Source organism: Lithobates pipiens, unplaced genomic scaffold (assembly GCF_037356315.1).
Source record: "Lithobates pipiens isolate NorthernLeopardFrog02 unplaced genomic scaffold, aLitPip1_a1.2 Scaffold_16, whole genome shotgun sequence".
In the NCBI taxonomy this organism is placed as follows: Eukaryota; Metazoa; Chordata; class Amphibia; order Anura; family Ranidae; genus Lithobates; species Lithobates pipiens.
The window spans coordinates 271,479,386-271,493,435 of record NW_027507748.1 but is presented as its reverse complement, the minus strand read 5'-3'; the positions used below and the strand labels follow the sequence as shown (position 1 = coordinate 271,493,435).

At 42.2% G+C, this 14,050-nt stretch overlaps 1 protein-coding gene across 3 annotated transcripts in view; it reads right to left on the bottom strand.

Annotated features, from left to right (window-relative positions):
* ITPR3 (inositol 1,4,5-trisphosphate receptor type 3) overlaps positions 1-14,050 on the bottom strand; it is a 406,280-nt gene that overhangs the window by 107,464 nt on the left and 284,766 nt on the right. For all 3 annotated transcript variants that reach the window (XM_077481406.1, XM_077481407.1, XM_077481408.1), the window contains exon 43: positions 6,347-6,457. In XM_077481406.1, the coding sequence (XP_077337532.1) occupies positions 6,347-6,457 (111 nt within the window). The remainder of the gene's footprint in view (positions 1-6,346; positions 6,458-14,050) is intronic.

Below are 14,050 nucleotides of genomic sequence, written 5' to 3'. Positions count from 1 at the left end.
AAGATTGCTTTCTACTTACACACAGAGGATGTTGGTGCCATTTATATCAAACTGATTGATTCTGGAATTGACCACAAACTTTCTACTTGTTCTTCGTTGTATATATATTTTGTATATAGTCAGTTGTTAGGTCTCTGTTAAGTTTATTAGGTATTTTGTCACTGGGGTTTGTTAATGTTCACTGTTTGCTGGGGCATGCTTGTCTCTTATTTCACTGTAAATAAATCTCACTTCAAAGATATATACATTGTCTGGTCCCAGTTTTCTGTGTGTAGCTACATATATCTGGTCTCCCAGCTGCTGAATCTGACACCATCATTTCCTTTGCTAACAGGAAAGCAGAAAAATCTCTTGAAAAAACACAGAGTTGTTGATGAAATCCAAAGAGAGACTCATCCATACCCAATCTAAAACGCACCTTTATACATTAAGATATATTGTTTAAGCAAAATGATATTATCACAAGTAATTTCCATGCAGTCCTAATTATTTTCATTCAGTCCATTGTTCAAATTCATATAGCGTTAGGCGGATCCGCTTGCACAGAGTCCGACTCTGTCCGCCGGCTCAGCGGGAGTTTTCTCCGTTGATCTCCGCTGAGCCGGCAGATGACAGGTCCCTCTCTGCTCACTGAGCGGGAAGGGGCTTGTCGAGCGCCGCAGGATTCTATGGAGAGATCGGATGAAAACGGACAGCATGTCCGTTTTCATCAGATCTCACCCGATCCGATAGCGATGGATCCGGACGTAGGGCCACCCGCCTGCTTTTGGTGGATCGGACAGGGTCGGATGTCAGCGGACATGTCACCGCTGACATCCGTCGCTCCATAGACTAGCATGGAGCACCCGTTCAGGTCTGCCGTCAAAACTGACAGGATCTGAACGGTCCGACAGTGTGAAAGGGGCAAATTATTCTTGCAATTTATTTGTAGTTTAGGTGAACATAAAAGCAGTTTAACTGTACAGCTGACTATACCAAATACCACTCCTCTTCCCAGTGAGAAAGTGAAAAAGTGGTTGGCAGGGCTAACTAGTTAACAAAGTGAAACCAAATGTGTGTGTGTGTGTGTGTGTATATATATATATATATATATATATATATATATATATACACATACACACACACAGTTGTGCTCATAGGTTTACATACCTTGGTAGAGTTTATGATTTCTTGGCCATTTTTCAGCGAATATGAATCAAAAACCCTTTCTTTCACTCATGGTTAGTGTTCGGGTGAAAATGTGTTTATTTTTTTTAAATAATAATGACAACAGAAACTACCCAAATGACCCTGATCAATAGTTTACATACCCCAGTTCTTAATACTATGTATGATCAATAGTTTACATACCCCAGTTCTTAATACTATGTATTTCCCCCTTTAACATTAATGACAGCTTGAAGTATTTTGTGGTATTTGTGGATGAGGCTCTTTATCTTCTCAGATGGTAAAGCTGCCCATTCCTCTTGACAAATCTCCAGTTCCTGTAAATTCTTGGGCTGTTTTGCAGGAACTGCACGTTTGAAATCTCCCCAGAGTGGCACAATGCTATTGAGGTCAGGAGACTAAGATGGCCAATCCAGAGCCTTCACTTTATTTTACTGTAGCCAATGGAAGGTTGACTTTGCCTTGTGTTTTGGATCATTGTCATGTTGGAATGTTCAAGTACATCCCATGTGCACCTTCTTGGCTGATGAATGACAAATGACAAATGTTCCTTCAGTATTTTTTGATAACATACTGCATTCATCTTGCCATCAGTTTTGGCCAAATATCCTGTGCCTTTGTAGCTCACACATCCCCAAAAACATCAGCGATCCACCTCCGTGTTTCACAATAAGAATGGTGTACCTTTCATCATAGCCTTGTTGACTCCTCTCCAAATGTAGTTTTTATGGATGTGGCCAAAAAGCTAAATTTTGGTGTCATCACTCCAAATGACTTTGTGCCAGAAGGTTTGAGGCTTGCCTCTGTGCTGTTTGGCATATTGTAAGTGGGATGCTTTGTGGCTTTGCGTAGTAATGGCTTTCTTCTGTAGACTCGGCCATGCAGTCCATCTTTCTTCAAGTGCTTCCTTATTGTGCATCTTGAAACAGCCACACCACACCACACCACACCATAATCTAGGTTGGACTTGATGGACTGGTGTATTTTTTCAATCTCACCTACTATATGTAAGTAGGTGCCGCCGATATTGCAACAGCGGCGAGATTGACACCTGCGAGCCCCAACGCGGGAGCCAGCGATGAGCTCCGTTGCTCCTCCTGCTCCCCCCCCAATGGATTCCTATGGATGTGCAGCATCTCATGGGGGCAGGGAGCACGAGAAGCACAGGCTCAGAGTGGTGATTTTCAGCACAATCCCACTGCGATGGAGACACAATATCGGCGGCAGGTTCTGTATGTAACATGTTTTTAGAGAGTCCTGTATTTCACCTGATGTTATTTGTGGGTTTTTCTTTGCATTCCGAACAATTTTCTTGGCAGTTGTGGCTGAAATTTTAGTTGGTCTACCTGACCGTGGTTTGGTTTCAACAGAACCTCATTTTCCATTTCTTGATTAGAGTTTGAACACTGCTGATTGGCCTTGTCTATTCCTTGGATATCTTTTTATATCCCTTTCCTGTTTTATACAGTTCAACTACCTTTTTCTGCAGATCCTTTGAAAATTCTTTTGCTTTCTCCATGACACAAAATCCAGAAACGTCAGTGCAGCACTGAATGAAGGTGCAAGGGTCTGTCAGGAGTCCAGAAGCTTATTGACCTTTTAGAGCCCTTTCACACTGACAGCGCAGGGGCGTCTGGCGGTAAAGCACAGCTAGATTTTGTGGAGCTTTACCGTAGTTTTAGATACGCTTTTTGTCCGCTAATGGGGCGCTTTTAACCCCCGCTAGTGGCCAAATAAAGTTTTAAAAGTGCCTACTTGGCAGTCGCCTCGGCGGCGCTACCCATTAATTACTTTAGGAGCAGTGTATACTAGTTTTAGTGGCACTTTACTGTCATTTTAGTGGGGCGCTTCCCCCCCCCCCACTAGTGGCCAAATAAAGAGTTAAAAGTGCCCGGCGCTGCCCATTGATTTCAATGGACGGGGGGCTTTAAGAGTGTATACACCGCACCTAAAGTGCCTCAAAGAAGCTGCTTGCAGGACTTTTTTTTCACTCATGGTTAGTGTGTTATTATTCATATTCTCTGAAAAATGACCAAGAAATCATAAATTCTGCCATGGTATGTAAACTTATGAGCACAAATATATGCACGCACGGTATCTCACAAAATTGAGTACACCCCTCACATTTTTGTAAATATTTTATTATATCTTTTCATGTGACAACACTGAAGAAATGACACTTTGCTACAATCTAAAGTAGTGAGTGGACAGCTTGTTTAACAGTGTAAATTTGCTGTCCCCTCAAAATAATTCAACACACAGCCATTAATGTCTAAACCGCTGGCAACAAAAGTGTGTACACCCCTAATTATAAATGTTCAAATTGGGCCAAAAGAGTCAATATTTTGTGTAGCTACCATTATTTTCCAGCACTGCCTTAACCCTCTTGGGGATGGAGTTCACCAGAGCTTCACAGGTTGCCACTGGAGTCCTCTTCCACTCCTCCATGATGACATCACGTAGCTGGTGGATGTTAGAGTCCTTGCGCTCCTCCACCTTCCATTTGAGGATGCCCCAGAAATGCTCAATAGGGTTTCGGTCTGGAGAGATGCTTGGCCAGCCCATCACCTTTACCCTAAGCTTCTTTAGCAAGGCAATGGTTGTCTTGGAGGTGTGATTGGGGTCGTTATGTTGGTATACTGCCCTGCGACCCAGTCTCCGAAGGGAGGAGATCATGTTCTGCTCCAGTATGTCACAGTACATGTTGGCATTCATGGTTCACTCAATGAACTGTAGCTTCCTAGTGCAGGCAGCACCAGATTATGACACTCCCACCAACATGCTTGACTGTAAGCAAGACACACTTGTCTTTGTACTCCTCTCCTGGTTGTCGCCACACATGCTTGACACCATCTGAACCAAGCAAATTGATCTTGGTCTCATCAGACCACAGCACATGGTTTCAGTAATCCATGGCCTTAGTCTGCTTGTCTTCAGCAAACTGTTTGTGGGCTTTCTTGTGCATCAACTTTAGAAGAGGTTTCCTTCTGGGATGACACCTATGCAGACCAATTTGATGCTGTGTGCGGCGTATGGTCTGAGCACTGATAGGCTGACCCCTCCCCCACCCCTTCAATGTCTGCAACAATGCTGGCAGCACTCATACGTCTATTTCCCAAAGACAACCGCTGGATATGACGCTGAGCACATGCACTCAACTTTTTTGGTCGACCATGGCCTGGTCTTGTTAAACCGCTGTGTGGTCTTGGCCACCATTCTGCAGCTCAGTTTCAGGGTCTTGGCAATCTTCTTATAGCCTAGGCCATCTTTATTTAGAGCAACAATTCTTTTTTCAGATCCTCAAGAGAGTTCTTTGCCATGAGGTACCATGTTGAACTTCCAGAGACCAGTATGAGAGACTGTGAGTGATAACACCGAATTTAACAAACCTGCTCCCCATTCACACCTGAGACATTGTAATACTAAGGACTCACATGACACCGGGGAGTAAAAATGGCTAATTGAGCCCAATTTTGACATTTTCACTTAGGGGTGTACTCACTTTTGTTGGCAGCGGTTTAGACATTAATAGCTGTGTGTTGAGTTATTTTGAGGGGACAGCAAGTTTACACTGTTATACAAGCTGTACACTCAATACTTTACATTGCAGCAAAGTGTAAATAAAGTATTTACAAAAATGTGAGGGGTGTACTCACTTTTGTGAGATACTGTGTGTGTGTGTGTGTATATGTGTATGCCTGATTTTGGCAGGAATACTAATTGCACACCTGTGGGCTGGGTTCATAAATGCCTCAGGAAGAGAAGTCAGTGCTCAGACTTGGAGACAGCTCCACCTGACAGACAGAAAGTCTGGCCTAGGAGGTCCGGGAGGGTTTCAGTAGGTCCAGTATCTCCAGGAGAAAGAGACAGGAGGTCTCGGCATCAAAGACTGCAGGTGGCAGTCTGTGTGTACATCTGAAGCAGGCAGGTGTAACCTGTGACCAAAACTGCACATAAGCTGACAGTGAGTAAGCCAGGAGGCTATCGTTTGGTTATACAGTGATGGTGGAACCCCCTGCGAGGGAAATTACTGTTTGTTTTAACTTTTTCATTACCATTAAATAAAAGTGGGCTGCCATGCCCTAAAGCGCAGTCTGGAGTGGCACGTTTCTGGAAAACTGCATGCATCACTTGAAACGAATCACCCCGGATCGTCACAATCTATATATATATATATATATATATATATATATATATATATATACATACACACACACATACATACACACAATATATTGTCAATAGTTTTGGGATGCCTGCTTTCACATGAACTTTAATGCCATCCCAGTCTTAGTCTGTAGGGTTCAATATTGCGTTGGCCCACCCTTTGCAGCTATAACATCATCAACACTTCTGTGAAAGCTGTCCAAAAGGTTTAGGAGTGTGGCTATGGGAATGTTTGACCATTCTTCCAGAAGCACGTTTTTACAACCAGGCACTGATGTTAGACGAGAAGGCCTGGCTGGCAGTCTCCATTCTAATTCATCCCAGAGGTGTTCTATTGGATTGAGGTCAGGATTCTGTGCAGGCCAGTCAAGTTCCTCCACCCCAAACTCGCTCATCCAAAGATGAGAGCATGAAATTGTCCAAAATGTCTTGGTATGCTGACGCCTTAAGAGCTCCCTCAATACTGACCCCTACAGACTAAGACTGGGATGCCATTAAAGTTCATGTGCGTGAAAAGGTAGGTGTCCCAATACTTTTGTCAGTATAGTGTGTGTGTATCTGCTGTACGCTTTCTGTGCAGTCAGGAAACAACAGCAATATTTATTCTAGTTTCCCCAAGCCTAGGTAAACATAGTTGCAGGTGACAGCCACCTGCTTGCCCCAGTACCAAGTACCAAAAAAAAAACATTTACTTTTAAGTTCCAAAGCAAATGAATAACCTTTAGCTATTTTCTCCACCCTCTTTGTACAATATACAAATAAAGTATACAAGCCTGTGAAGTTAAATATAGTTCAGTTTATTTCTACTCATCTACCTTATTTTCCTGTGAGCAACTATCCATAAAAAAAAAAATATATAGCATGGAATTTTGTCTATAAACAGGAGACTACTACTCAAATATTGCAAAAACAGGAGAAGTCACATTTAGGATTATGTAAGTTTTAATATACAGAAAGTCAACAGCTAAAGGAAGCTGTAATTTACACTGTTTAGTTGATCTCCATACTGTACCTTGAGTTGTAAAACAAGGTCCATCCTGTACCTACACAAAGGGCTGATGTCATTAAGTATTAGGGCTGTTATGATATCAATACCGTTGGAGTCATGTGTCACTATGCAGGACTGTAAAACAAAAAAGTCAAGAAATTATATATAATGCAGGTTGTAAGTTATTGGGAACATGAAAGACAAATAATAGTACGAGTATTGGGCTAGCAATACAATAGCTGATCTTTATACTGAGAAAATGACAGACTTGCTAATAAACTTTTTGTTATGACTAGTCCAATTTCTTTGGGCATACATGATGTGAAAAGTTCTGTACTCTAGAGGAGATAAGCGTCCCAGAAAAGGACTTAAGCCCCATACAGATTTTCTGCTGATTTTTTCGTTCATATTTACCAAAACCATGTAGTGCAAGGGACTGACTGCCTGATTGCATACATATGGAAACTCCTGAGGTTAGACCTCATATTATATGGTTTTGGTAAATCTGAAGGAAAGAAATCAGTAGAAAATCTGATAGTGTGTATGGGGCTTTAAACTCACAAAGGAGGACATATGTGTGGTTAAATCAGTGTTTCTCAACCTTTTTTTCAGTCAAGGCACCCTTTATAATGTTGCAACCCATTTAAAAATGTTGCCCCATTCTAAAATTGAAAAATCTAAGCTAATAGTTTTACATAATTCAGCAGCATTAGCAAAAAGGCAGGTTGCCAATCTTTGTGCAATTTTGAAGCATTTTGCATAGGCACCCTTAAAGAACCCAGAAGGCACCTTTTTTACTAAAGTGCCACATAATGCTAGGACAGTAAAAATGCCTAGTTGGAGAATGGCTGTTTCAATTTGTCTAACCACAATTTTTTGTGCTTATTAACGAAATCCCTTAACCTCTTCCCGCCCGCCCTATAGCCGAATGACGGCTATAGAGCAGGCGCTTTCGTCCGGGAGGCCGTCACTGGACGTCCTGGTGTTTACTTCCGCAATGCGCGCCGCCGCTGCAGGCGCGCATCGGGGAAGTTCTGTGTTTGCTGTGTCCCCCAGGAGACAGGAAAACACAGATCGCTGTAAACGGCCAATCACAGCGGCCGTTTACAGCACGATCGGCGTGTCCAATGTGAGATGATCTCATATGTAAACATACAAGATCATCTCTCAGCGCCGCTCTCCCTCCTCACACAGACAGCGTGTGAGAGGGGAGAGATGAACGGCTGCAGCGGCCGTAAGTGTAAAAAAAAAAAAGTTAAAAAAAGTGCCATCCGCCCCAGTGCCATCCTGCCCCAGTGCCATCCACCCCAGTGCCATCCGCCCCAGTGCCATCCACCCCAGTGCCATCCACCCCAGTGCTACCTGCCCCCAGTGTCACCTGTTAGTGCTATCTGTCCCCAGTGCCACCTGTTAGTGCTATCTGTCCCCAGTGCCACCTGTTGTCAGTGCCATTTGTCCCCAGTGCCATCTGTCATCAGTGCCACGTATAAGTGCCATCTGTCATCAGTGCCACGTGTCATCAGTGCCACAAAGTACCATCTGTCATCAGTGCCACATATTAGTGCCATCTGTCATCAGTGCCACGTATCAGTGCCATTTGTCATCAGTGCCACCTGTCAGTGCCACGTGCCATCTGTTGTCAGTGTCATGTGCCATCAATGCCACTTATCAGTGGCCATCTGTCATCAGTGTCACGCGTCATCGGTGCCACGTATTAGTGCCATCTGTCATCGGTGGCACGTATTAGTGCCACGTATTAGTGCCATCTGTCATCAGTGCCACAAAGTACCATCTGTCATCAGTGCCACATATTAGTGCCATCTGTCATCAGTGCCACGTATCAGTGCCATTTGTCATCAGTGCCACCTGTCAGTGCCACGTGCCATCTGTTGTCAGTGTCATGTGCCATCAATGCCACTTATCAGTGGCCATCTGTCATCAGTGTCACGCGTCATCGGTGCCACGTATTAGTGCCATCTGTCATCGGTGGCACGTATTAGTGCCACGTATTAGTGCCATCTGTCATCAGTGCCACGTATTAGTGCCATCTGTCATCAGTGCCACGTATTAGTGCCACGTGTCATCAGTGCCACGTGTCATCAGTGCCACGTATAAGTGCCATCTGTCATCAGTGCCACGTGTCATCAGTGCCACGTATAAGTGTCATCATTGCCGCGTATTAGTGCCAAGTGTCCTGGTGCTCCAGGGCCTTCAAAAGTGTAATAGGTAGTCAACAAGTTAGATGTGTAATTTATGCTCCTAGAACACCTGAAGGCGCTCCCTGCATGTTGGGCCTCTCTATGTGGCCAGGCTGTGAAAAAGTCCCACACATGTGGTATTGTAATACTCGGGAGGAGTAGCAGAATTTTTTGGGGATGTCATTTGTGGTATACACGTGCCATGTGAGAGAAATAACCTATTACAATGACAATTTTGTGGAAAAAATAAAAAAAATGAAAAATCTTAATTTTGCAAAGAATTGTGGTAAAAAAATGACAACATCAAAAAGCTCACCATGCCTCTTACTAAATACCTTGGAATGTCTACTTTTCAAAAAGGGGTCATTTGGGGGGTTATTTGTACTTTCCTGGCTTGTTGGGGGTCACAAGAAGCGAGATAGGCCACCAGTACATCAGATGTGATCAATTTTGTGAGATTCACACCACAGCTTGTAGACTCTCTAACTTTCACAAAGACCAAATAATATCCACTAATTTGGGTTATTTTTACCAAAGATATGTAGCAGTATAAATTGTGGCCAAAATTTATGAAGAAAAGTTAATAATTTGCATAATTTTGTCACACAAACAAAGAAATATGTGTTTTTTCTCAAAATTTTCGGTCTTTTTTCATTTATAGCGCAAAAAATAAAAACTCCAGAGGTGACCAAATACCACCAAAAGAAAGCTCTATTTGTGGGGAAAAAAAGGACAAAAAATTCATTTGGGTACAGTGTTACATGACTGAGTAATTGTCATTCAAAGTGTGAGAGCACCGAAAGCTGAAAATTGGTCTGGGCAGGAAGGGTGTTTAAGTGCCCAGTAAGCAAGTGGTTAAGTATGCTGGAAAGTTTGTTGAACCATTTTGTACTGGATAATTTTTTTTGATTCAAGTCTTTAAGCCTAAGTACAAGTCTAACTAAAAACACAAAATTCAGCACAAGGGACATAGTTTACAGTCAATAGGATTTGTTCCTAGTGCTGATACCTCTTTTGTTAGCTGAAATCATCATTCATCAATGCCCTCCCCCTACCCCTGCAATCTTGTGGGTGCAGTCACAGGCTTTAATGAAGAATGCCTGACTATGTCTGCCCTTTTGGCCCAACTCTACCATTTATAGAAGACAATACTGCAGCTTCTATGGACAGAAAGCAATATATGAACGGAGGGAGTGAACTTTTAAATCATCTGTCTGTCCTTCTTTCATAGATTGTGTTTCATTCATAGAAAATGTAGTATGGCTTTTTTGAATAGCAGAGCTAGGCGGAAAGGGCAGGCATTCTTGACAAGAACCTATGATAGCACCCACAGTTCTATTAACCCACTGGAAGATTACAGTGGTGCGGGTGGGGGAATCAATGGATGAGAATTTCATCTAACAGAAGTGGCATCAGCACATTTGAAACATACTACTGATTGTACATTTTGTCCCTTGCCCTGGTTTTTGTGTTTTTTTTTTTATTTTGACTGCACTTAGGCCGCGTACACACGCGGGGACTGTTCGCCCAACTTTGTCCGCTGAACAGTGTTTCGGCAAACAGTCCGCTCGTGTGTGGGCTTTCAGCGGACAGTTTCAGCGAACAGTCCGCTGAACAAGGTTTTTCGGAAATTCAGAAAAACTGTCCGCTGAAACCTTGTTTCAGCGAACAGTCCCCTCGTGTGTAGGCTTGTTCGTCAAACTAAGTTCCGCGCATGCTCAGAAAGGATTTACACGCCGAAAGTTATAATGCAGTGTATAGGACGTCGTATTTTTCGTCCCGTCGTACGTGCCGTTCACGTCATCGCGCACGGTTTCAGCAAACTGTTCGTCCGTCGTGTGTGGCCATGTCCGTCCATGCTAATTTTGAGCGGACTGTTTGCCGAAACTGTCTGACGGACAAAGTTGGGCGAACAGTCCCCGCGTGTGTACGCGGCCTAAGGCTTAAATTCCTGCACTACCCAATTATTTTTGCCAAAGTGTATTTGAAAACTTGCTGGACTTAGTTTTTTTTTATACATGCCTATAAATTAATACATGTGATTTGACCTAGTTAAAACTAGTCAAGACAGTTGGGTGGTACAGGGGGTAGAAATATGGCAACAGACCTCCTGGTGATACCACTATAACCACAACGAGACAAAAAGTTAATTACAAAAAGAAGAATGGGCTAATAATTCATTCCTCTCTTGTGCTACTCTAGGAGTCATGTATGACTCTGGTTCAAAGTCCAAGCATGATCATTGTTTACACGGCAGCAGTGGATGTCTGTGTGTATAAGAGAAAAAAAAAAGACTTCTTTGTAGTTTTACCTCTAACATCTGACTTCTTTGAAATGTGTATGACAAGCCAGGTATGTAGCAGAACTCCTGGTACATAAAGCTGCTCGTGCTGGGTTGCCTACCACCCATTACTTTGCAGACAGATATTTTTGACTGTCTGTGATGTCTGTATGCACTTCCCGTAAAAGAAAGCTTTCTGTGCTCCCATCTTCAGCAAACAGCTGTCAAGTGTAGTGCCTCTACTCCACCCCAGCTAATCGCTGCCCTTCATAAATGTCCCAGGAGACTCATGCATTAGAAGGTTGTTTCATGTAGAAAAGTGCCAGCCTGTTTACATTGTTCTGAGGCAGGAGCATTAATGACGTATTCTACAGCACTTCATGTTGGATGCTCTGCTCAGCTTTATGAAATAAGATGTGTGAAATGTTAAGCATAACATTTATAGTTATGTAGTTATATTGACTGTATGGTCATAGTATTGTGAAACCCTTATTCCTGATCAATCCATTTTCCTTAGCTTGGAAAGTAGAGAAAGGTAGACTTACATCTATCATTCTCACAAATAGCTAGATGTAATCCAAGATCCAACATTTCCTAATTATTAATAATACGTTCCGGAGATTGCTGGACTACAAAGAGGATATTGAAGATCTCTCTCTCTTTTGCTATATATATATATATATACATACACACATACACACACACACACACACACACACACACACACACACAGTATCTGACAAAAGTGAGTACACCCCTCACATTTTTGTAAATATTTTATTATATCTTTTCATGCGACAACACTGACGAAAGGACACTTTGCTACAATGTAAAGTAGTGAGTGTACAGCTTGTATAACAGTGTAAATTTGCTGTCCTCTCAAAAGAACTCAACATACAGCCATGAATGTCTAAACCGCTGGCAACAAAAGTGAGTACACCCCTAAGTGAAAATGTCCAAATTGGGCTCAAAGTGTCAATACTTTGTGTGGCCACCATTATTTTCCAGCACTGCCTTAACCCTCTTGGGTATGGAGTTCACCAGAGCTTCACAGGTTGCCACCAGAGTCCTCTTCCACTCCTCCATGACTACATTACGGAGCTGGTGGATGTTAGAGACCCTGTGCTCCTCCACCTTCCGTTTTAGGATGGCACACAGACACTCAATAGGGTTTAAGTCTGGAGACATGCTTGGCCAGTCCATCACCTTTACCCTCAGCTTATTTAGCAAGGCAGTAGTCGTCCTGGAGGTGTGTTTGGGGTCATTATCATGTTGGAATTCTGCCTTGTGGCCCAGTCTCCGAAGGGAAGTGATCATGCTCTACTTCAGTATGTCACATTCATGGTTCCCTCAATAATCTGTAGCTCTCATGAAGCACCAGACCATGACATTCCCACTACCATGCTTGACTGTAGGCAAGACACACTTGTCTTTATACTCCTCACCTGGTTGCCGCCACACACGCTTGACACCATCTGAACCAAATAAGTTTAACTTGGCCTCATCAGATCACAGGACATGGTTCCAGTAATCCATGTCCTTAGTCTGCTTGTGTTCAGCAAACTGTTTCAGGGCTTTCTTGTGCATCAACTTTAGTAGAGGCTTCCTTCTGGAATGACAGCCATGCGGACAAATTTGATGCGGTGTATGGTCTGAGCACTGACAGGCTCACCCCCCATCCCTTCAACCTCTGCAGCAATCCTGCCAGCACTCATACATCTATTTCCCAAAGACAACCTCTGGATATGATGCTAAGCATGTGCACTCAACTTCTCTGGTTGACCATGGTGAGGCCTGTTCTGAGTGGAACCTGTCCTGTTAAACCACTGTATGGTCTTGGCCACCATGCTGCAGATCAGTTTCAGGGTCTTGGCAATCTTCTTTTAGTCTAGGCCATCTTTATTTAGAGCAACAATTCTTTTTTCAGAACCTTAGAGAGTTCTTTGCCATGAGGCGCCATGTTGAACTTCCACTGACCAGTATGAGAGAGTGAGAGTGATAACATCAAATTTAACACACCTGCACCTCAGTCACACCTGAGATCTTGTAACACTAACAGAGTCACATGACATTGGGGAGGGAAATGGGTAATTGTGCCCAATTTGTGCATTATCACTTAGGGGTGTACTCACTTTTGTTGCCAGCAGTTTAGACATTAATGGCTGTGTGTTGAGTTATTTTGAGGGGACAGCAAGCTGTACACTCACTACTTTAAATTGTAGTTATTTCTTCAGTGTTGTCACATGAAAAGATATAATAAAATATTTACACAAATGTGATAGGTGTACTCACTTTTGTGAGATACTGTCTATAATATATATATATATATATATATATATATATATATATATATATATATATATATATATATATATATATATATATATATATGAAAAATTATATACTCCGGATCAGCAGCTCTGCTTAATTTTACATGTTATTACACTATCAATTTGATCTATTTTACAACTTTCTACTCTTCTCTCGTGCCACCCAGATGAGTCAGCTTCCTACCAGTCTGTTCTAGATACAGTCATTGTCATCCTAAGAATAGTTTTATGACACTTCCTGTAAGATATGACTGCACTTTTAACACATCATAAATATGCAATATTATTTTAATGCTAAAATATAAACACTAAAAATTGTAAAAGAGAGCCAACACAAAAAATATGAACAGCAAATTAAAGAAGTAGTCTAAACATATCAAAGTGTCCCAACAAAGAATGACTAGACTCTTCCTTTCAGTGCATCAGTTAAAAAAATATGTAGAATATGATTAGCTGTTACAAGCAACAGAATCAGTTCAAACCTGATAATCACATTCTCTCCCAGTGAGTTACAAATATGAAAGTAAGAATCTTATTGGTTGGCATGGCATTGAAAATGTTCTCCTACTGCTGCATTCATGTGGTGTTGGAAATATGGAAAATACAAGCTTCTGACTTCTACAAGGGAACGGCCTCACACATGTTAATTACAACTCTGGTAATTCAGACTGTAAGATGCTTCCTAAATTGTTGTGATGCCAAAATGCACTTGAAGAGAATAACAAAAAAAGACCACATGAATGCAGATTTCTGACAAAGACAAAAGTTTTCATTTATGTTAAATTCAGTATTGCCATTCCTGACATGCATATTCAAAGCAAGTAACCAAACTGTAGGTTTCCAGTAAGCATACTGAAAAAAAAAAAGTGGACCAGAAAATTACCAGCACCAGGAAAACCAAAGAAATATATAACAGATA